Raw genomic sequence first — 21,741 nt, 5'->3', positions numbered from 1 at the left:
GGTGTTTTGTGTGTTTGTTCTCTCTATTACACATCTTTCCATTGCTCTGCAGCCTCCCCAGCCACCTGCACTTTCTGAACTGGAAAAGCCTCATTGGAGGAATTGCCTCATGGCGCCTTCCTCATGATGGCTTTAACTGAAGTGTGGGAAGCCGAGGAGGCTACAGGCTGCCACAGTGTTTATTAAACAGTGACAGACAGGGCACTCATGCGCACTCCTCGGCCACCTCATACGTAAGGTAAGCACAAGAACCCCCAACCTACTCCAGCAGAATCTCTCCAAAATTTCTCCTCCTTTGAATTTATTTTCAAAAGCCATTTCTTTTCTATCAAATTGAATGAGAAGGGTCGAAAAAAAAATGCGGGAGAAATTTTCGGCACAGCACTAATTGCAATGTTTTAGAATGGAAATTGTGCAGAGGTTTGTAGCCACCATTTTAATTTCCCCTCATGCCCTGGCTCTGAAGACTCACACTGTGCCTCTGCGAAGTGACGTTAGGGTTTTCTACAGTCTGTGAGGCAGCCCTGCCTGCTCAGAGGAACAGAACTAGAACAGTAAGTATAATAAGGAAGTGGTCCGATTTTGCAGAGAGAGCAAAAGTAGTTAAAAAGATACTGCTTGGTCCATAGGGTAATAATTTTCTTAAATATGCTGGATCCTTAACAAAGCTGAAAATGAATATCAGGTCCCAGTTAATTCAAAAATCACTTTTAATTAAATTGCACAGTCAGAAGTTCTTTGCTGCAAAAAATTATGACTGCCATCATTATCTGCCCATAAATAGCCAACTTTTCAGATTAACACACAAAATGTTAATGACACTGGCATTAAGTCCTAATTAAACAATGAAGTAATACATACCTTACGATCTGTCAGTGGAACATATGGCCAAATGAGATGCATTTCAATAAAACATCATTTTACGTTAGATTTCAATTACTTTTGTTTGCTCCCTCCCTAAAAGCATTGACAAAAAGTAGATATTCCGGTACCCAATGAAAGCTGCTGCTTCTTTTAAGGACTGTAATAATGAGTAGCCATGTGATGGGGAGGGGAAGGGGAATTTGGTCTGCCAAACATCTGCCGTTGCATATCATTACCGTTATATTTGATTTTCCACTCTGACAATTATTTGCACCTGTCCTCTGCTTATTTCACCATACATATTTACAGCATATCATTAACACTTCCTGTTTGCTTTAACCACTTCACACCACTGAATTGGTGCTGCTAGACGGTGTCAGAAGTCGTATTTTTCTCCATTGATCACTGTTCCGGCAGCATACACATCCCAGTTTCAGGCCCCATTCAAGAAAGACATTGGAATACCCCCACCAGGCTAACTGTTGCCAGGTGAGTTTCCAATTGAAGCCAAGTGGTGATAAACGTTGAGGGCCTCATAGTGTTCGCAGCCCTTAAAGCAGCCTTTCCCCAACCTGAAACCCTCCAGATATTTTGGACTACAACTCCCAGCATTCTTGACCATTGGCCATGCTAGCTTGGGCTGATGGAAGTTGATAGCGCTGGGTGGAGCTTAAGGGGAAAAGTGGCAGGGCCCCAAAGAGACAAGGCCCAAAGACCAGCCTATTTTAGCTTAAAGCTCTTACTGCCAGCAGCTAAGCCTTAGGAGAGGCTTTTCAACCTTTTAGAATGAGGGTGGGGAAACTGTACAAAAACTGGAAAGCCACCAAAAGGGAAAGGCTTGGGGAAAGGGCGTGGCCATCTGGGAATCACAGGGGATCAGATTGGGACCCCGGCCGGGCAGGATTTGGCCCCCGGTTCTGGGGTTCTGCACCCCTGGCCTATATACTTCCAGAACTATATTTGCAGCCTTAAGGCTCGAAAACTAGAAAATGCTTTTTGAAAAAATAAGGAAGGGGGCAAAAGACAGAAAAATAAGCTAAGATTCTTAAGGAGCTTCATTTTACCCCCAGCTCTATATTCCATGTTTGCACAGTGTATCCACGGAGCTGCAAAAGAGACACAGCATTTGGAAAGCCAGTCACCATGTGCAATATGGTGAGATCAAAAACGATCATGGGAAGAGTCTCTCCAAAGGCACAGCCTTGAATATACACAGCTGGGTTTGATATGCATTCTGCAGATTTCCCATCTTTTCCTTGCCATTCAACGGATGTAGAATTTATTGTCCATTCGAGTTATGACAAGAGAAGCCTTTTCTATTAAACTCTCCTTTGAACAGACCTCCCATACAGTCAACAACAGCAGCTTCTCCTTGATGCTCCACTGTCAACCTTCTAAATCTCAAGGGCCCTAGAGATTTACAACAATGCTGCATGGCTTCCCATCCACATTTGGAAGAGCCAAGCCTCTGTTATAATAAGCAGCCATGGCCCGCCTGTAAATAAAGATCATGGTGGCACTGCTGTGCTCCCACCCAGTGTAACTTTATTGACAGATCTGATTCCAGAGACCCATAATTCCGGAGGGCTGATGATAGTTTTTGAGGAGCATTGAGGCATGTGTCACAGGGAAATGAGATGCTCTCACAAGTCCAATTGAACACAAGATTATTTAAAAAAAACACCAACAACTGTGGCTTAGCTGAGGGCCTAGTTCAGATGGTTACCCGAGTCAGGGATGGTCCTACCCAGGTTTTGGAGCGCCCTTGGGCAAGTCAATGGGCCCCCTCCCTCCATGAGTCTACATTCTCACCGCCATTATCACCAGCTGCTATTGTTCCTCATTCTCTTTCTCATCGTTGCTACCACTTGCTGGCTTGACAGGCAGAGTGCCAGGGAGCAAGGAGGCCGTGGCATCTCCTGCTCCTCCTCCTCCTCACCATGACTGTTGTCTGGGCCAGAGTGAGAAGTAGGTGAACAAGCCAGTTGCAATGGCTGAAAGGAGGAGCAGGCCTAGGGGGTTCTTGTCAGTGGGTCTCTGCAGGGATGCAGGCCCTCAGCAGGTGCCCACCTATGCCTACCTTTGACACCAGCCCTGGCTCTACCATTAGGCAGAGTGAGGTGGCTGCCTCAGGCAGTAATGCCGAGGGATGCATGACGGATAGAGTGCCAAGTGATTCAGGGACAGCGGAGGCCATAGGTCCTGTTACCGGTGCTGAAATACGATTAAGCTTCCAGTCTTGTCAGGTTTTGTACACTTAATGTGGAGGGGTGGGGAGAGGTGCCATCTTGGCCTTTGCCTCAAGCACAAAAATGTGTTGGGCTGCCCTTGGCTGTTCCCAAGGTGAAGGTGTGGGCATACTCTTCACTACTCTCATAATATAACATGTAATAACATGTAACGGTGGCCAGGTATCTTCATTTACAGTGAACAGTCCTCTAAAGAGCTGTCAGAGGACCGTCCTCTCTTTGAAAGTGTCCTCTATTTGAATGGCTGTTCAGTCCAAGTCTAGTTGAAAGATAAAGAACCCTCAGAAGGAATTCTTGGGCCTTGAAGCTGCCCATCAACAGCACTTGGACAGCAGACTGGTCACAGTCTTCCACACTATGGTGAGATGTACCGTATTTCTATTTAAATTATAGTACTGTCTATATTTTCATATGTATACTTGCATATTAGCATATGCAGATTTTATGCAAATAGGTATCCTCTTTAGTCCTCTTTTTTGGTGAGGCATATCCTCAGGTAAGCATCCGAACTGGACCTGTATGGAAAACAAAAGAAAGACTCTGGCACCTTTCATACTCTCATGTCCAAAATTCTGCCACTTTGGATATGTTTACATCACATGTTTTTTAAACGGCCATAGGTTTCATCAAAAGGAGGGCATTGGGAAATGGTAGTTTGCTCAGGGTGCCTGTACATTTTCTCTTAGAAGTCTGACCTTGCTCCTTCATAGAACTGCACCGGCCCTTACCTAAAAGCCATGCCAGCTTCTATTTCAAATCAAATTTGAAATAGGTTCAAAATGTGAAAATTAGACATGCCTTGTAAATACAGAATGCTAGGAAGAACTGACAGACAAATCACTCACGCCACTCCCTCTAATAGCAAACTCAAGTGGTGAGTGCCAACAGAAATGGAGCCAAAACGGGCCTACTGACAAACAAGAAGGAGGTATCAACATGATCAAGGAAACCCTGAGTTTTGTAGAACAATCCAATGAATAAATAAATCCATACATGCTCAGTAGTCACTGAGTGCTGAGTGTCTGGTGGAAAAGTAAAATGGAAAACTCTCTGGTGTGTGGAATGGCCTGCTGAAGGAAAGCATGGCTGGCTGGCAGCTACTCTGAAGCACTCCTATTCGGAGATGAGAATACACTGCAACATTTTGGTGCAGATTCCACTTGCACTGATTTCAAAATGGAATTTCCTGGCATGGGAGGTCATTTTTTTTTCCTTCTCCACCCCCAACCCCCTTCTCCTTCTCGCTTTTTTCTACACGGAGATGTCACCACAAGGAGAGAAATCCTTGTAATTCTTCAGCGATGATTTGTTAGCCATGATGAAATAAGATGTGGCAATCAGGAAAAAGCCAGCCCTGGTCATTTTCAGTGGAAGGAAATCCACGGCAGCTCTCAAAACCATTTTGAATCCACTGATCCAGAGTAATGTGGATTTCTTTTGGGGGTCAACTCTGCCATTGACACAAGGAGAATTTACACATGCAAGTCCCATTAGCATTAATAAGCGTTTCCTACATAAATCCCCTGTTGCAATAATAGGAGGAAAAGGTCCAGTTAGTCTGCAGGCATCCTAGCTCTAATGATTACCTGTCAAATGGCCCAAAGCACAGTAATTGTCGGAGGGGGGTAAAAAAGCAAATGTGGCACTTTGCTGGCTGTGGCGGCTTCCAAGAGACAGATGAACTATTACAGGCACAGAGAAAGACGTGCAACAGTAGGGAAGGAATACGGCATCTAGACGTGGATTTTAAATTGTGAAGAAGGCTGTCCAGTTCAATAGTAGTTAACACCATCAAACCTAGGGCCCACCCGCAGGCCACATACGGTCCCTGCTGCACCCCCACTGCACCCCCAATTTTTTGTTTAAATTAAATGGCATCCAGAGCAGCCATTTTGACCCTTTTCGCGCTCCGTAGCTAATATAGAGCACCGAAAGGGTCAGAACTAGCTTGCAAACAATCTAATTTTGATCCTTTTGGTGCTCTATACCTGCTCCAGATAACATTTTTTAATTTATTTGTATTTTTCAGTGACAGCAACAGGGGATGTGAGGCCTGCAGAGTCTACTCTGGGAGCAAGAGTAGCCTCCGGACCTTCCGAAGTTGCCCACCCCTGCTTTAACCGGAACCTGTAATACAGGATTCACTTTTAGGTTGCAAAGGGACTTACTTTTGAGTAGACATGCCTAGGATTGTGTTTTTAATGTTTTACTGCCCATGCCCCTAGCACTACAATGTTGTTTAATGTTTTGATGAGGTTTATTGTGGTATTTTGATGGTTTGATAACTTTTCATATTATTTTCTTTTGATCTTTTATTTGATACTATTGCATTTGTTCCGTATGCTGAGGTTGTTAAGCCACTTTGGGCTTCTTTTTGGAGGGAACTGCAGGATACAAATAAATGGTGGTAGTGGTGATTAATCCATTGAAACATTCATTTGATCAATTAAAAAAGATGCTTCCAAGTAAATCAGCCTGGACCTCCCCCCATCCCCCCCATCCCAAAACAATTTATTCTTTTTAATTTGGAGGTTCCTGCCATGTCAATGAAATATTTGTCGAAACACATTGGGCAATATAACCAGATTAATTCACTCTCTTATGGCACCTGCTTGAGACTCATCTCCTCTTGGCTTTTTTGGCAACTTTTAGTGTTGCTTCCCTCCCTCCCTCCTCCTGAAAAAATATTTGCAATGTACGTGCTTACCAATCCATGGAGGCTGAGTGCTTCTTGGAAGAGGCCTTCCCTCTGACCCAACAGGGAAAGCCTCTTCTGAGATGCATTTATTCAGAACTACTATTTATGCAAACTTGTCCTGTTTTAAATGACTGAAGCTCAGATGATTAATCCATTAAGGCTGCACCCTTATGCAAACTTACATGGGAATAAGTAGACATGCATTTCTGAGTAGACATATAAAGCAGAGTTGGGGAACCTTCCCCGCCCCCTTTCCTTCCTGTAGGGGTAACCTGTTGGCAACATGCTGATAGTAGGAAGGGCCAAAACAAGTTCTGGACATGGCCATTCCTCTCTTGCTTTCTGCTACCCCTTTTCTTCTTCTCTCTCTTACTGCCACCCCTTTTTTGCTCTTTTTCTGCCACATTCCTCTCTCTCTCTCTCTCTCTCTCTGCCACCCCATTTCTCCCGTTCTCTTTCTGCCACCATTTTCTCTCTTTCTGCCATCCACTTTTCTATCTTTCTCTTTCCCCACCACCCTCCCTCCTCTTCTTGTGGGCTGCCAGGGAAAGACAAGACTACTTTTACAAGCGGTCTGACCTGATCACTTGCAGAGGGGTTTTGAAATCAGTCAAAGGGCTGTATGTGGCCCTAGGGCAGGGGTGTCAAACTTCTTTCAGCCCAAAGGCAAGTCTTCAGATGCACCAGCTGAATGAAGTGAGGCAGGTTACTACTAAAGAGAGGGCCTTTTCAGTGGTGGCACTCCAGTTGTGAAATGACCACCCCAGAGAGGCTCACCTGGCCTCATTGTGGTCTTTTTGGCGCCAGGTGCCCCAGACTTTTTAGCTCTTTGGCTTAAAAAATTGTGTTAGTGTGGTTTTAGATGTTTGCACTGCAGGTGGCTTTCATCTTGGTTACTACTTTGGTTTTATTCTGTTTTAAAGATATGGTTTTATAATTATGTTTTACTATGTTATTGTATTTTATGGTTTTAAGATTTGTCTTGAATACTGCCCAGAGTGCTTCAGCTAATTTAGGACTATTATATAATATAATATAATATAATATATAAACAAATAAATTTCAATTTAAAAGAAGCTCCTGGGGTCTGCATTCCAGCAGTGGGCAGGGCTAAAGGCAAAAGAAGCAGGACGAAAGACCAAGAATACCAACGTCTTTTAGCTTAAAGGTCATACTGCCAGTAACTAAGCCTGAGGAGGCATTTCAGCCTTTTCTAATGGGGATAAGCAGCTGGGGAAAAGGGGGTGGGACTAGGGGAAGGTGGCTTGGCCCTCTGGGGACCCCAGGTGGGCTGGATTAGGCTCACAGGCCTGTGGCTGCTCACCCTGCTCTATAAGATTGCAAAGCAAGATTTTCTGTGAGAAAGAGGCCTAATAAGCTTATCTCCCTCCCTGCCATATCTTCTCTTGCTTAAAAACAAAAATTGAGGTGGTGCGGCTGGTGTGATCCACATTAAACTGGAGTGTATTCAACCCACCTGTGCATCTGACCCATCAGTTCAAGACCAATGGTCCAAAAAATTCAGGTCTTACTTAAAAGGATTCAGACCTATCAGATCACTTCCAAGGGGGATAAAAAGGCGTGAATATCGAATGAGCTCCAAGGTGCTTGAAGGATAACACAGCCAGTCGTTTAAAAATTCAATTAACCTTATCTTTCTCAAACTTGATTAATAATCCTACAGATAAATTACTTTTAAAAAAGGAGCCATATTATCTTTTCAATATATCCTGTCTAACATGTCTTATTTTTCCCCTCCTCTCCGAGCAAGTGTAGCTCCCCTTTTAGTATGCTTAAATTATGAAATTCAGAGTGGGGAGAAAAACCCACACACCATTTCGATGCATTATTTCTGGGGAAATGAAAGATCAGCTGATCCTTGTCTGGAATTAGCCACACAGCGAACCACTGGGTACTCAACTACCACGGCAAACACATTTGAAATTCTCATCCGCCATATGAACAAGACACGAAAGCTGTTTGTAGGCACTCAGTGTGGTGTAAAATGGAACCCTACAACCATACTTGTTTTCTTTTAAAACCCAAAAGCTGAACATTAAATTGCTTAAAAATTTACACTGATGGGAACAGCACTCTGCAACATCTATGCTGCATGCATTGTTTTATTTATTTTTGTACTATGCATTTCCCTTCTAGCTAGATCCAGAAAAGTCTTGATGTAAACCAGAGTAGTGCTATAGGATACTAATTAGTGGTAGTGGGGCGAGGGAGAGAAAAATTAAGGGAGGGAAATTGGGGTGCCCTTCAACATAAAGAAGAGCAAATGTAGGAAATGGATTTTTGACACTTACCATTTTCCCCAGTGTCAAATTGCTTCTGTAGGGCCATCAAACGTTGGAGCAGGCAACTCCTTTCCTGGTCCTGGGTGCCAACTGGGAGACTCCCTTACTCAGACCTTTTGCTTATCTTCTCATGTCCTACCTCAACTCAATAATATTTTTTGTACCTATTCTGCTTTGATTGCATTTCAATGTACAGTTTTAATCAGTTTTAATCGATTCTCTAAGTTGCCTTGGGTGCCATTTTTGGTAGCAAGGCAGGGTACAAGTAAAATAAAAAGGCTGTAAGGAAGTGTAACTCAAATAATTGCATCTTGTTTCCTGTTTACCTCACCTCCATCTCCCTCCCAGTCTTCTGTGGTTACTCCTGAATCTAATTCTAGACTGAAAGCTCCATTGGGCAGAGACTGGTTTCTCTTCTACTCCACAAAGCACAATGCACACTCATGGTGGTATATAAATAATGGTAGGATTGGGGTGCTGATCAACAGATGACTTAGTCTAATGATTTAGCAGCTACAGGAGGCTAAAAGGGTCAAATTTTTCTTCATAATAAGCTAGATTTGTCTCTTTTAGGGCTCCGTCATGCTAATGAGGACATTTTTTTAAGGCCTTTGTTTTGGCTGTCCTGCAAAGTGCAGCCAGAAGAGGGGGGGGGGATAAAAATGGCCCCCAGACCTCTGCACTTGCTCCTCCCTGGTCTGATGTATTTTCTAAGAAAAATGCACCACAAAACTAGATTGTTTTAAATACAATACGGGGTCTTTTGTGTGACATTGGGTATTATGTTAAGTAATTTGCAAGCATATTTGATGTAAAATTTTACTTTGCAATGGTTAGGGATGTATGAAAATTTCAGTTTTGCTCGCAAAACATGCAAACATGCCCCGTTTGAAACCCCAAATGCGATTGCACATCCTCCAGAAATGGTCACAAATTGCTGGACATGAGCTCGCATTTGATTTGCACAACTTTCCCCTGCAGACTAACTCAGTCCCGCTTTAGTCTATGGAGAAAAGTTGTGCAAATTTGGGGAAATCTGCCAAATCTTGCGGTCGGTCGCTGTTTGATTTGCGCAATTTTCCTGTTCACGCAGAGTGAGCAGCGATCGCAAACGCAAAGAGGAATCAGGTATGAGACAGGCAGCAAGATGACATTCACAGAATCCTAGTGATCTCTAATGTTACTCTCTCACCTATCCATAGCAATGGTATCTCCAGCTCATTTCACCTTGTGTGCTTATATGTATATTGCATGTTCACATGGCTGCCATTGTAACGTATGAAGGAGTTGGGGTTTGGGGGGGGGGTTCTACTTTTTTTTTCACAATGGAAGATGCACATCCTGTCTGTCATTTGCAAATCTGGCCACTGGGGGGGCTCAACAGATTCCTGCTGCCTGCTCCTCTTGTCTTGCATTTGTGGGCCAAGCTGTGGGGTTTTCCCAAACTCCAGGAACTTTTTTCAGGATTTTTTTTTTTCATAAACAAAAAGTTGTGCAAGTTTTATGCAGATTGCTGCTGTAATTTGCACACATTATGGCCGGAATTTGTGCAAATTGCAGCTCGAGTCAGGCCAGCTCGCAGGGAAGCAAGCCAAGTCCTGGAGGGCCAAACTGATGAAAACTCGGCGACCTCCACCCCCCAGACGGACTCCTCCAACATCCCTATGTGGAGCCAACCCTTACACTTTCCTGTGCACCTAGAGGCAATTTTTCATCCCAGCTTGGCTCCTAATAACGCAAGAGTAGTCCTGCTAGATCAGCTCAATGGTCCATCTAGTCCAGCACTCTGTCTCTCCCACTGGCCCAACCAGATGTCTTGGGGAAGTCCGCAAGCAGGACACAAGTGCAAAAGACTGCTCCCATCGTTGCTCTGCAGCAACTGGCACTCAGGAGGCATACTGCCTCTGAACCTAGAGGTCGCATAAGACCGTCGTGACTTGTAGCCATCGATAGAAATCTCCATGCATTTGTCTAATCTCCTTTACGGCCGTCTAAGCTAGCGGCCAGATCTCGTGGCAGAGAATTTCATCAATGGAGTGCTGTGTGAATTAGATTTAGTATGGAGAATTTACTAATCCAACGAACTAACTCCGTTAACGCAAATTACGTTGCCCTAGCTTCAAGGGCCTCCGGTGCAATTCTAATAGTGTTAGCTTGCAGGATGGGATTCCCCAGAAAACCTGTAGTGGAAACTAACGTGCCAGGCATTACACTAGCATCCCTTATGCTAGCACAACAGAATTTGTATGAGTGGAATGGCATTGTTGGATCTCGCCCTTTTTGTGGGCTGTGGGGAGACTGTGGCAAGGATGGAGATCACGTCAGTTTGAAAATTGACATGTGGACCATTAACTGAAGACTGGAAAAAAGCCTAATTAGAAAAAACAATTGAAGTCTGTGATATAGCCTGATTTTAAAAATTAACCAAGAACTCAGAACTACATGCAAATGCTGAGTAGAAAATTAGTTTTATGCAGGTTGGCACCCCATCAATCACATTTGCCAGTCAGTGTAGGAGGGTACTAACTAGAGCTGTGTGCAAATGGCCTCTTGAAATTCTCTACCTTACTTGGGGGCAGGGAAATTTAGGAGACAATTTCATTTAATTTCTCCAGGGGAGGAGAAATCCTCAACAGTTTCTCCCAACTAGGACTCCCCATTGGCAGGGCTTGTCGCACAGCTTCTTTTTTTTCCTAAGGGTTTTAGGGGGTTTCATGCTGCAACAGCATCCACTGTCTTGGAAGGCTGGCCCCCGGTTTACATCCACCACAATGCAGGTGGGGGCAGCGTTGTGTCTGGCTCCAGGGATGAGGTTTAGCTAGTGCTCTGCCATAACCTCTCCTCCAATTTCCTAAATGTTTTCTCCCCCCATGAAAGAGGCTTCCATTGTTCTGCCTCATTCAGGATGTTTATATTTTTGTGGTGTTTCTGAGCTCACCTAATCACAGCTAGCCTCCCAGGCTGCCTGCACGTCCTGATCTGAAAAAGCCCTATGGGAGGAATCACCACATGTTGCCTTACACTGGGCTTTAGTTGAAGTGAAGGAAACTGAGGAGGCTACAGGCTGCCAGAACAATGACTGCACAATGAAAAAGTGGACACTTGTGCTCATTCCTCGGCCACCTCCTAAGTAAGGTAAGCCCAAGAAACCCAAGCCATGAGAATTTCTCTGAAATTTCTTCACCCTTGAATTTCTTTTCGAAAGCAATTTCTCTTCTCCCAAATTGAATGGGAACGGTCGAAAAACACATGGGAGAAATTTTCGGCACAGCACTAGTACTAACACCTCTAAAATCTCACCTAAGTATCTGGCAAGTCCTTTTAGGGAATGCTTGACTATGGAATCTCCAGATGGCTTGGATGGCACAATGCTAAATTCCTTGTAATGCTGTAGATCTTACATTAACCAAGCTGTTATCATTTGTTTGGTGATGGTTGGATGTTGTAAGTTTTTGAAAAGCAAATAAAAATATTTAAAGAAGGAAGCGAGGTGGGCTGGAGAGAAAGGTGTCGATAGCAATAGTGTGTAAGGCAGGAAGGAGAGATGCGCAGCTCCTCTCATTCATGCCCAACATTTGTTGTAGTATGAAACTGACCCCTCTGCTTTCTGCAACAGAAGGAGGCAGGAACGGGTGGCGGAATATGTAAATGGCACATGGAATGGAGCTGATTTATTCTGTCCTAGGTGCATTATCTGTTTAATCTCCATGGTACAAAGAATTCTGGGACACTGGAACACAGCGCTGGGACAATGGGTAACTGTACTAAGCACTAACAAAATCAAACAACATGCTCATCCCACATGTACGGTGCAACTTTCACAGCCGTAAGAAAGCACGGAAGTCCTCTTGCAAGCAAACCTTTAATTTTCATATTATAAAGTTCATTTCCAAATTTAAAAAAAAAGAAAAGGAAAAAAAGGAAGAGCCCCCATAGGATCCCTGTCACTGAAAGATCTTGAGAACAGGCTCTTTGTTTTGGCTCCTGCATTGAACTGTAAATGGTCAAATATACTCAGCTACATTCATGCTTTCTGATTTATGCATAGGAACAGCAACAACAAATGAAAAGAGGCAGGTTGCATTTTATCTGCCATATATAACAGCTTAATTGCAAGCATCACAAGAACCACTACATAGCAACCAAAATGAGCCTCAGCCACAATTTCTGTACAGATACACTGTTTGCCAGCGATACAGCTGCGCTTGTTTTACTATGCTGAACGCATTTGACGTGATGATAGAATGAATTGACTTTTCCGGCTCCAAGTCATCAGCGAGGTGGACTCAAGTGCTGAAGGGCTGAATCGTGGAACCATGATTTAGCCATCTCCCTTCCAAATGGCAGATTGATCATTAATGGAATTATCTTTTTTATTGAGTTGCATTTTGAAACATGACCACAACAAGCTGCATAGTAGCTGAAATGGCATTAGGTTTTACACAACAACCCTGTTTACCTGAAATGTCCACCACTTCTAAAATGGGTTACAACGTTCACTGTAAGTGGGTCTGTTGCTGGGCTTGCTAGGTGCCTTTGGGTAAGTTATTTGCTCCCAGCCTGTCTCTTATCTGTAAACTGGAAATTTTACATATACCAGGCAGTACTATTTGGAGGACCAACAACAAGGCTGTAAAGCACTTTGGATATTAGAAGTGCTATGTAAATGTTTACTAATTTTGACTTAACATGTCACGCTAAGCCACTGTGGGTTAATTAACCCTTGGGGTTTAGTAGTGTGGGTGAGTGGCTATTTTGAATATTCAAGCTGCAACCGCAGCTTGTTGAGTCGAGCGAATCCAGCAAGGGTGGGTTGTTGGCATGGTTAACAAACCACCCAGAACCCATGGGCTGTTTTAGAGTTGTGGGCAGTTTGATAACCATGCCAACAACCCACCCTCACCAGATCCGCATGACATGACAAGCCGTGGCCAGGGCCTGAATACGCAATATGCGATCGTGCAAACCCGGTCAATGATTGACATTTTATGATTCCCTGGCATCGAACCATCTGTTGCTCTTTCCTTCTTGTACACTCTCTGTGCATTTTTAGACGCCGTGGCAATGAGCTGATCATTTCGTGACTTTTGTAGATTATCTGATATAGTTGTAGAAGTCAGTTCCCAACATTCTGTCACAGTCTAGCATGACGAAGAAAAAGAACAATGGATAGGGACACTCGGAAAGGAATGGATTTGATCCTTAATGGCTGGGAATCACTATGGGCTGGGAGAAAACTGAGTCGCTCCATCGTCTAGAACCATTTCTCCCCTCATTCTCTTGGCACATGTGCAGGCAGCACATGATGGTAATTTGGGAAATGATGTGTGCACTTCTCTTCTTTCTCCATTCGGTGTCCATCCATGTTCGCGTGCAACTTGATGTATTTGAGCAGGGCTGGAGCTATGGCTCACATACCTCACGTTCCCTAAACTGCCCTAGTATGCTGCCTGTGAGCACACCTGTGCAGATGCACCAAGCAGTGGAGGGGAGAAACATGGCTCTGTTGAGCTTTATGGGAATCGCTCCACATTTACTGTAGTTGCACAGGAAAGGATCGAAGCCATGTTGTTTATCACTCAAAACGTTGAGTAGAAACCAAGTAAACTTTTAAAAAACTGATTATAAACATGAAGGACAAACAGAGCTGAATTCTTGAAAGTGATTAAATGAGAAGGTATTAAAATTTTAAAGCGCTACCAGACAATGACTCCCAAGAAGGCAAGAATATCTGCTTTATTTCTACTGAGCATATGACAGCACAGCTTCAAAGCCACTTCAGTGATATTCTACACAGCAAGCCACACAAAATGATGTAACATTCGTGTCTTCTCCTTCTGGTGAAGAGTCCTACTACATCACTAACAACAGAACACGGAGTTCTCAGTGCCTGCTCTCTAAACCCACCATGAAAGCTTTTTCTATGAATGGAAATGGTTTCCCCCTGCCCTCTTTTTAAAGCAAACCAATATAAATGTTGTGCTGATTTTGACTTTGGCAAACTCTGACTGCAAGGAACAAGGGACAGCCTTATTTACAAAGGTAACATGTATTTCCAGGGGAAGTCAACCAAGCATGTAGTACATTTCAGTATGTGGACAAGACCCTCCTGTTCCAATTCAACGCAGGCTATGAAATAACTCTGTGAAGTCCCAGTGCAATAGCTGGGATTACATATTGCGTATGACAATTGGTTAGTTACCCTTCAAACTGGGTCAGACTTTGCTCAGAGTCCATAGTGATATGGGTTCAATTTTGGTCTTCTTGTTGGCTCACTCCTCTGGGGGTCCTTCATTCTCTTCAATGGTCTTCTCAGGCAAAGTCTCTGATTTGTCTTCCGATGGATTACTGAATCCAGGATCTTCTGGCTGAGTCCCATCTCCATCATAGATGATATCTTCTGGATTTGGAGGTGGTGGACAGAATTCCTCATTAGGAAACATCTCTTGAAAAATGGCCTCAGCCTATTTGGAAGCGGAGGTGGGGAGAAAACATGTGTTACTTTGTTTACCGGCTGAGGCCAGAGCTGTATCCTGTTTTCAAAAAGCCAACAAGGAAAAAGCCTTGCAGCTCTCTAAAGGAAAGCATTTCACAAGGAAGGTGCCATGGCAGAGAAGGCCCTGCTCCTGAAAGTGGTTAACCCCACCCTTGTTTTTGTACTATGATAGCCAGACAAAAATAAAATAAAACTTCTGACAAAGCAGATGCCTGAAGTAGAACTCCGTCTCAAGGTCTTGACATCCAGGGAGACTCATGTGAGAGGTGAGCTCTCTAAAGGTGGAACTAGACATCTGAGGGAAATTTGAGGTCCCCAGGCCTGTGTTTCTTTCCCTGCAAGTGTGTAAGAAAATCAGCAGGTGGAAAGAGAGTGTTTAACCCCTTGCCTGCCTGCCAGCTCTCCCCTGAAAATATCCCCCCCACCACCCCAAAAGCTGGCTTTAGCTTAACTTTTCCCTTAATCCTGACTGAAAATTGGAATAAAAGCCAGCCGTGTGTGTGTGTGTGTGTTTGGAGGGTGGGGAGATCAGTTGTGGGAGAATCGGCAGGCATGGATAGAAGTAACTGAACTCCCTGCCTTCTGCTAAGCCTCAAATTTAAGTATGTCCACTACCCTGTATTCCCATTATCTTGGCAGACCTGGGTTTGAGAACAAGTAGGTCAGCACTTGGGTACTCTGGTTCCGGACAACACTTCTCAGGACTGCCAAGTAAACCATTGATCTATGAAAATCAGCTGAATGATTTGTTGCATTTGTTAGGGTTTAGATGGTTTTTAACTATAATTTTGAATACATATTCAAGATAGAAAGATAGATAGAAAGATAGAAAGATAGAAAGATAGAAAGATAGAAAGATAGAAAGATAGATAGAAAGAAAGAAAGAAAGAAAGAAAGAAAGAAAGAAAACAAATTCATTTCTATATATATAATGTGCCCCATGCCCTTCTTATGTTAGGCTTCTGGGTGTCCTCTACAGTCGTAAGCCTGTCACTCTTTTGTATCCATTGTATTTCAAACTATTGATGCTTCCAACTATTTATTTGAAACTATTGGTATGAGTGTGGAGAACAAATGGAGAGTCTGAAAGAGACACTCTGCCATAGGGGAAGAAGCAATGTGACGTTTGTTCCAGAGCACAGCTTGCATGTCTTATGCAAAGAAGACCGGCTACAGGACGTCCGCGAAACAACTAAGCCTGATCGAGGATTCCCCTACTAGGTTGGCATAAATCAATGTGCAATAAGAAGGTGGCTGAAGAACAATTGCACATCTCCAAAACAAAGATGCTTGAACTCCCCCAGACCAAGAACAGCACTGAGCCAGATGGCACAAGCCTGTGCAAAGAACACCCCAAGACTATGATGCTCAGAGACCACCGGTACTACAGAACCGGTGTCTCTCTGATCACATGTTGACAGTTGGTGCTGCAGAGAATAGAGAGTGCAGAAGGAGGAGGCTTCAGCAACTGATTCTATGACAGCTGGGAAGAAGCGTATAAGAACCAAAGACTGGCACCAGCATCTTGGGGGCCACTCTGAGGAAGGCCTCTGCAATGTCGGAACAGTGACGAAGCTTCCTCCATCAGCACCATCCTCTCTGTACTTCTGGATTATCAGTCAGAGCACAGGTCACTGGTAACTATATCCCTCTTATCTGCAGAGCATACGTGCGTGCGTGCACACTTTGTGGCTTGTATTCAAATAAACATAGCATTTCCTGCCTTAACTCCCATATAAGAGTCTCGCTATTTACTTATTTTAAAAGGTGGGCTTCATGCTTCATTTACATCCTGCCATTCTTCCAAAATGGAACTCAAGGCAGCATACACATAGGAAGCTGCCTTATATTGAGTCAGGCCATGGGTCCATCTTGCCCAGTACTGTTGACACTGACTGGTAGCGGCTCTCCAGGGTTTCAGACAGGAGTTTTTCCTGCCCTACCTGGAGATGCCGGGGATCAAACCTGGGACCTTCTGCATGGAAAGCAGGGGCTCTATCACTGAGCTACAGCCCTTACACAGGGCCTCCCAGGTGGTCTCCCATCCAAGAATGAAACAGGTTCAGACATGCTTAGCTTGAGAAAGCTGGTACCATCACATGCCTTCAGACCATGCCCTAGGATCTAGGAGTTTCTTGTTTTGTTTCCATGCAACTGTGTAGCATTGTCATCAGTCCGATTATGCCACGTGTGCCTGCTGCTTTTAGAGGCCGTTTTGATAGGAATCCGAGCATAAAACTATGATCACCATGCCACCAAAGCTGAGCACTTTTAAGTCCCCTTGATTTCAAAAATAGAGAGTAAAGTGTGTGCCTTTGCTGTGCACCATTCACAAGAGACATAAAGCGTATTGTTTGCACTCTGATAGTTGGATACGAGTACATAAAAGCATAAAAAAGCCACATCCTTCAGCACTTCTGCATAAGCATGCAAGGATAACTTTCTCAACTTCAGAAGCTCAGAAGGCTGTAGCAACCATTCATTTTTAAATGACTCAGACTGGAGAGAATATATGCAAGAAATTTAAGCAGCTGCAGTTTTTTTTTAATTTAACCCAGCAGTCATCAATAGCTTTTTAAGCAGAACAGCTGACACAGCCGGAATGCTCACATCTGATCTGTATTTTCAAAGGCTAATAGTAGCCTTAATTTTGTTTTACAAGGCAATAATTTGCCTGTTAAGAGGATAAAAGAAGATCAAAGACTTATAGGAAGGCATAAGGCTTGTATGATATTAATAAATGATTTACAACAAAAAGGCACAATGGTCTGGGGACAGCTAAAGTCGAATGGAGATTTATTTCTAGAGGTGGGAGAGTTCTAGGAAACTCTGCTCAGATCAACTCAGATATTATTGAGCTTTTTCAGAAAAACATGGAAGAATTTGGGTAATTTTTCTGAAGCAATCCAAGGGCCTGGAAAAAGAATTCTCTCTGCATTTCTCCTCTCCCATGCTACCTAATAGAGCTAGGGTGAGGGACAGGAGCTCACCAACATCCACGGATTTCACCTAGGGTTGTGTGAATCAGCAAAACTCAAGCTCAACGAAGTTCTCCAAATTCCATCTTGAAGCTTGTTCCAGCTCAAGTACGTATCAGATTGCGAACCTGTTTTTTTCTTTTCACATGAAAATCTGTGTGTATTTTTGTGCGTCGTTTTCCAAATGTATGCACCAATTGCTCACATCTCTGAAACGTACGCATTCGTCTCCCATTGATTAAAATGTATTTGTGCTCATTTTTCAGAAGTATGCATTTTTTCATGCATATTTTTCAAATGTACGCATGCTGTTAACACACTGTGTTTGGTCCACAAATCACACTGCACGCTCAGAAATGTACACACTCCAACCACAGATTGTGTCTGTGTCCATGTTTGATACAGAAGGTGCAAACTGGAATCTGAAATGAATTTCTCATACATCCCTAATTTCACTCGTGCACCTCTTTATTCTGCCCCCATTCAATATAGTGGCTTGCATTACATCTAATGGGGCCAGAATAGGGGGAAAGACTGAGAGTGGGGGATGGGAGCTCATCCCCACGCCCCATGGAGACCCCATGCAGGATGTGCTTTCCCACACCCTGGTTTTATGCCGCTGCAGGATCTTAATTTCCCCCACTGAATGCAATGAAGCCAGGTAACTCCATTTCATTCCATGGGGGAAACTCAGCCACCAATTCTTTTCTTGCTTGGATGTTAACCCAAGAGGGAGAAGATGTCTGAAGCTCACTTCTTCTTTAAGGTGGGCTTTAAACAAGCCCTCAAAGTTCTTTTCTGAGCTTGGCTTGGGAGAACTTTGCTGGCATCATTCCTTGGGCTGGATGTGCCTGATCTCGTCTGATCTTGGAAGCTAAGCAGGGTCAGCCCTGGTTAGTACTTGGATGGGCGGCTGCCTGGGAATCAGGCTTCCTGCACTGAGCAGGGGGTTGGACCCAATGGTTTTGTAGGCCCCTTCCAACCCTATGATTCTATGATTCTATTACTGACATTCAGCTGAAAGATGAAAAATTCCCTTACCTGTTTGACAGCACAGTCATTTCCTAAAGCACTGTCCGGCCCAGAGCAAATGTAGACATTGGAGGGTAAGTTTTCATATAAAGACCTGTCTACACCAGATGAGTCTCTCATGTTGAAATAGACTGACCAGAGAACCTGAGGTTTTTGCCCTTCTCCTGAGCCTTCACTTTCTGGAACAAAGAGAAAATTATTTTAGTCACCAGCGTTCAGATGGGATGAAACTGCACAATTCAGAAAAACATTTCAAAGATCTGAGGTTCTAGTCTAGGTGCTCCCACCTTTGGAGTTTAGGAACAGGGCCTTCTCAGTGGTGGTGCCAGACCATGGAATGGCCTCCCTACAGATATTTTCCTGGCACCTACTCTGTGTTCATGCTGGGGCCAGGTTAAAAATATTTATTTGGAAGAGCTTGATAGTCACTCACACTGCTTATATTTATTAACTCTTTGCTGCTGTTCAGTTGCATCTAGTTCTCTTAATGCACATTAGTTTTGTTTTTATTCTTTATCTGAATGGTGTGTGTGTGTGTGTGTGTGTGTGTGTGTGTGTGTGTGTATATATATATATATATATATATATATATATGCATGCTGCCACTGTAGACTACTGTGGGAAGGCAGGCTACAAAGTTTTAAAGGAAAATCAAAGAATACATTTGAAACTTGCTTACAGATAAATGTTTCTGAGACACTCTCCCCGTCCCCTCAACTTTCTTTGGTTAAAAAAAGGGAAAAGATGTGTATTAATGCACTATGTGATCACACTTTAATTTCTTCTCCTGATCAAAAAAACACAAAAGATCAGATTCTCCCCTACTTCTGGAGCAACTAGCTTGCTTCTCTGTTGTAATGATATTCTCCTCACTAGCAACGTCATCACTCCTCATTGACATCAGATTCTCCTTTAACTGCTTTTCATTCTTGTAATGGGACTCAAACCACTATACCACATCACTAGAGAATAACTCAAGGAGCATCAAAGCGATCTCAATTCACAGACCTGAGCTGAGGCTTTTATCCACGCCACTTAGGGAATTGGGTGAGGGGAGGAGGACAGACAGGGAGGGCCGACCAGCCGTTGTGCCCTTTGAGTGTTACAGCTGACCATTTGGAGCCGCCACCGCTGAGCATTCCACTGCAACACCCGAGGTGAGCAATTGATTTTCAGGGCAAGCACATTGGTGCCAAGAAGCTCCACAATTGAGAACGTAAGAAGAGCCCTGATGGATCGGACCAAATGGCTGCAATGCGAGGCGTGGCAAAGGACATGTAACCTGCCCAAAAGACCAGGTACGGGGCAGAGATGGAGTCTGACGCTACACTCATTTGAACCCACAGAAACCTATTTCACAGTGACCCCAGCTTCCAGTAAAAAAAATGTGTGTGTGTTTTAAATCAGGAGGGATTGGGAACCTTAGGAGGCATCAAGAAAGATGTCCTGGGGTGCATTGGTGCCTGTGGGTGCCACGTTGCCTACCCGACCTAAAGGGGTGGTCTCTCCCATGGTTGGAAGCCTTCAAACAGAGGCTGGATCCCCATTTGGATATGCTCTAAGTCTGGGTTTCCTGCATAGAGCAGGATGTTAGAATACATGTCCTACAAGCCCCCCGCCCCCAACTCACAGGGTTCTATGAAAATAAAATTTAAACAAACAATCCTGCTGTACTTCTTAAAGGGAGGAAAGCATCTTTTTTGCAATGGATGTGAACAAAGGCAAGATGACATCTTAGAAAGGCATGCACAGCGGTGTGCGTGTGCATTCACGCATGCGTGAATGTGTATAGGCTGGATCCAGACTTCAACATCCTTAGAGTAGACCCACTACAATCAGTGGAACTTTAGTGACGACTAACTTAAATGCCATTAATTTCAGTAAATCTGCTCTTAAGAATGACTACGTCTCGATCCAACCATGTGTGCATGCAAACATAATCTGCTGTCAAATGACTGTTTTCAAAAAGAGCACGTTATTATTATTATTATTTTAATATTGTTTGGAAGGGACAGTCAGCCAACAGAGAGATGCAAAGCTTGACAAGATGGAAGGAATTATTTTTAAAATATTGAAAGTTCCTACTGCTCATATTAAAAAAAAAAAAGTTACTTCTTCCTCATTTAGTCAGGAAAATGAATAGAGTCCCTCTCCTTTCAGGTGACTTTGCTTCTCTGACCTGCCATGGCCCAGTGCTCACTTTATCTGGTGATTCATTTTCAATAACTCCAACAGTATTTGTTCTGACATTTTAATTAAAATACGACCACTACCTCATCTTGATGATAAAAAGGCCTATGTGTCAGTGAAAACTAGCTTCTCAGTGCCTCAGTGCACCTGAGGACCCTCCTGATCACAGAGTTCCTCCAAAAGAATTTCAGGCAGCTTCTAAACAATACATCACTTCAAAACCAGATCACTTTAAGCATTAAGATTAATGTTAAGAAAGAAAGGTGGGGGAAAGAGGACAAGATGACACTAAGCAGCAGTCTAACCGCTTTTTCATATTTTGGGTCTTTCAAATCTCTACGAAACTGCTTCCTTTTTTAAAGTTAAATTATGGGAGATATATCTGGAGCATGAGCAAATGGATTTGCAGCATTTATATGAATCGTCTCTCTGGTCTTCTAATGGAAGTCAAAAAATGAGTAAACCCTGCTTAAATAAAACCTTGAAACGTGGTTTGTTTTTATTCTGCATGATGAAGAGTTCCCTAGAAGTCCAAAGCAAGTGCCTCTTCGTACGATTCCCACTGGAGGACTGCAGAACATCCAAATACACATAGAACGTTGTTCTTATCAGGTCCAAAAAAATGTGTGTTTCAACCCAAGTTTGCATTTCCTGTCCTTGGGGACCAAACATTGCTACTCCTGTGTATTTATTGATTGATTTATTTCTGAGTATTAATATCAGTTGATATATTATTACTATTATTAATAGTACTACATTAAACCACTATAGAAATGCTAAGTATTGCTAACATTATAATTAACAGCATCTTTAAAGCGATTCAAATACATTATTTCATAATCCTTCACACTAAGGTAAATAGACACAGATATACACACAGCCAGAGGCTGTTAACCTAATTCTTGCCACCCAAGAAACAGAGTTAGGTATC

At 43.4% G+C, this 21,741-nt stretch overlaps 1 protein-coding gene across 2 annotated transcripts in view; it reads right to left on the bottom strand.

The window, feature by feature from the left end:
• Positions 1-2,577: 2,577 nt before the first annotated feature.
• The window catches only part of CHM (CHM Rab escort protein), a 102,878-nt gene continuing 83,714 nt past the window's right edge, over positions 2,578-21,741 (bottom strand). The window contains exons 14-15 of one of the 2 annotated variants that reach the window (XM_084814015.1): positions 18,630-18,799; positions 2,578-3,628 (exon numbers count right to left, since the gene is read on the bottom strand). In XM_084814015.1, the coding sequence (XP_084670141.1) occupies positions 3,521-3,628; positions 18,630-18,799 (278 nt within the window). In that variant the 3' untranslated portion in view covers positions 2,578-3,520. Of the gene's footprint in view, positions 3,629-9,450; positions 14,579-18,629; positions 18,800-21,741 lie in introns of those variants that run through there. The other variant, XM_084814014.1, reaches the window with a different exon arrangement.

The sequence above is a fragment of the Heloderma suspectum genome, chromosome 9, assembly GCF_057233095.1.
Source record: "Heloderma suspectum isolate Gila_16-S chromosome 9, 16-S_ref, whole genome shotgun sequence".
Classification (NCBI taxonomy): Eukaryota; Metazoa; Chordata; class Lepidosauria; order Squamata; family Helodermatidae; genus Heloderma; species Heloderma suspectum.
The sequence above is the reverse complement of the archived record's forward strand: the minus strand, read 5'-3'. Positions and strand labels throughout refer to the sequence as shown.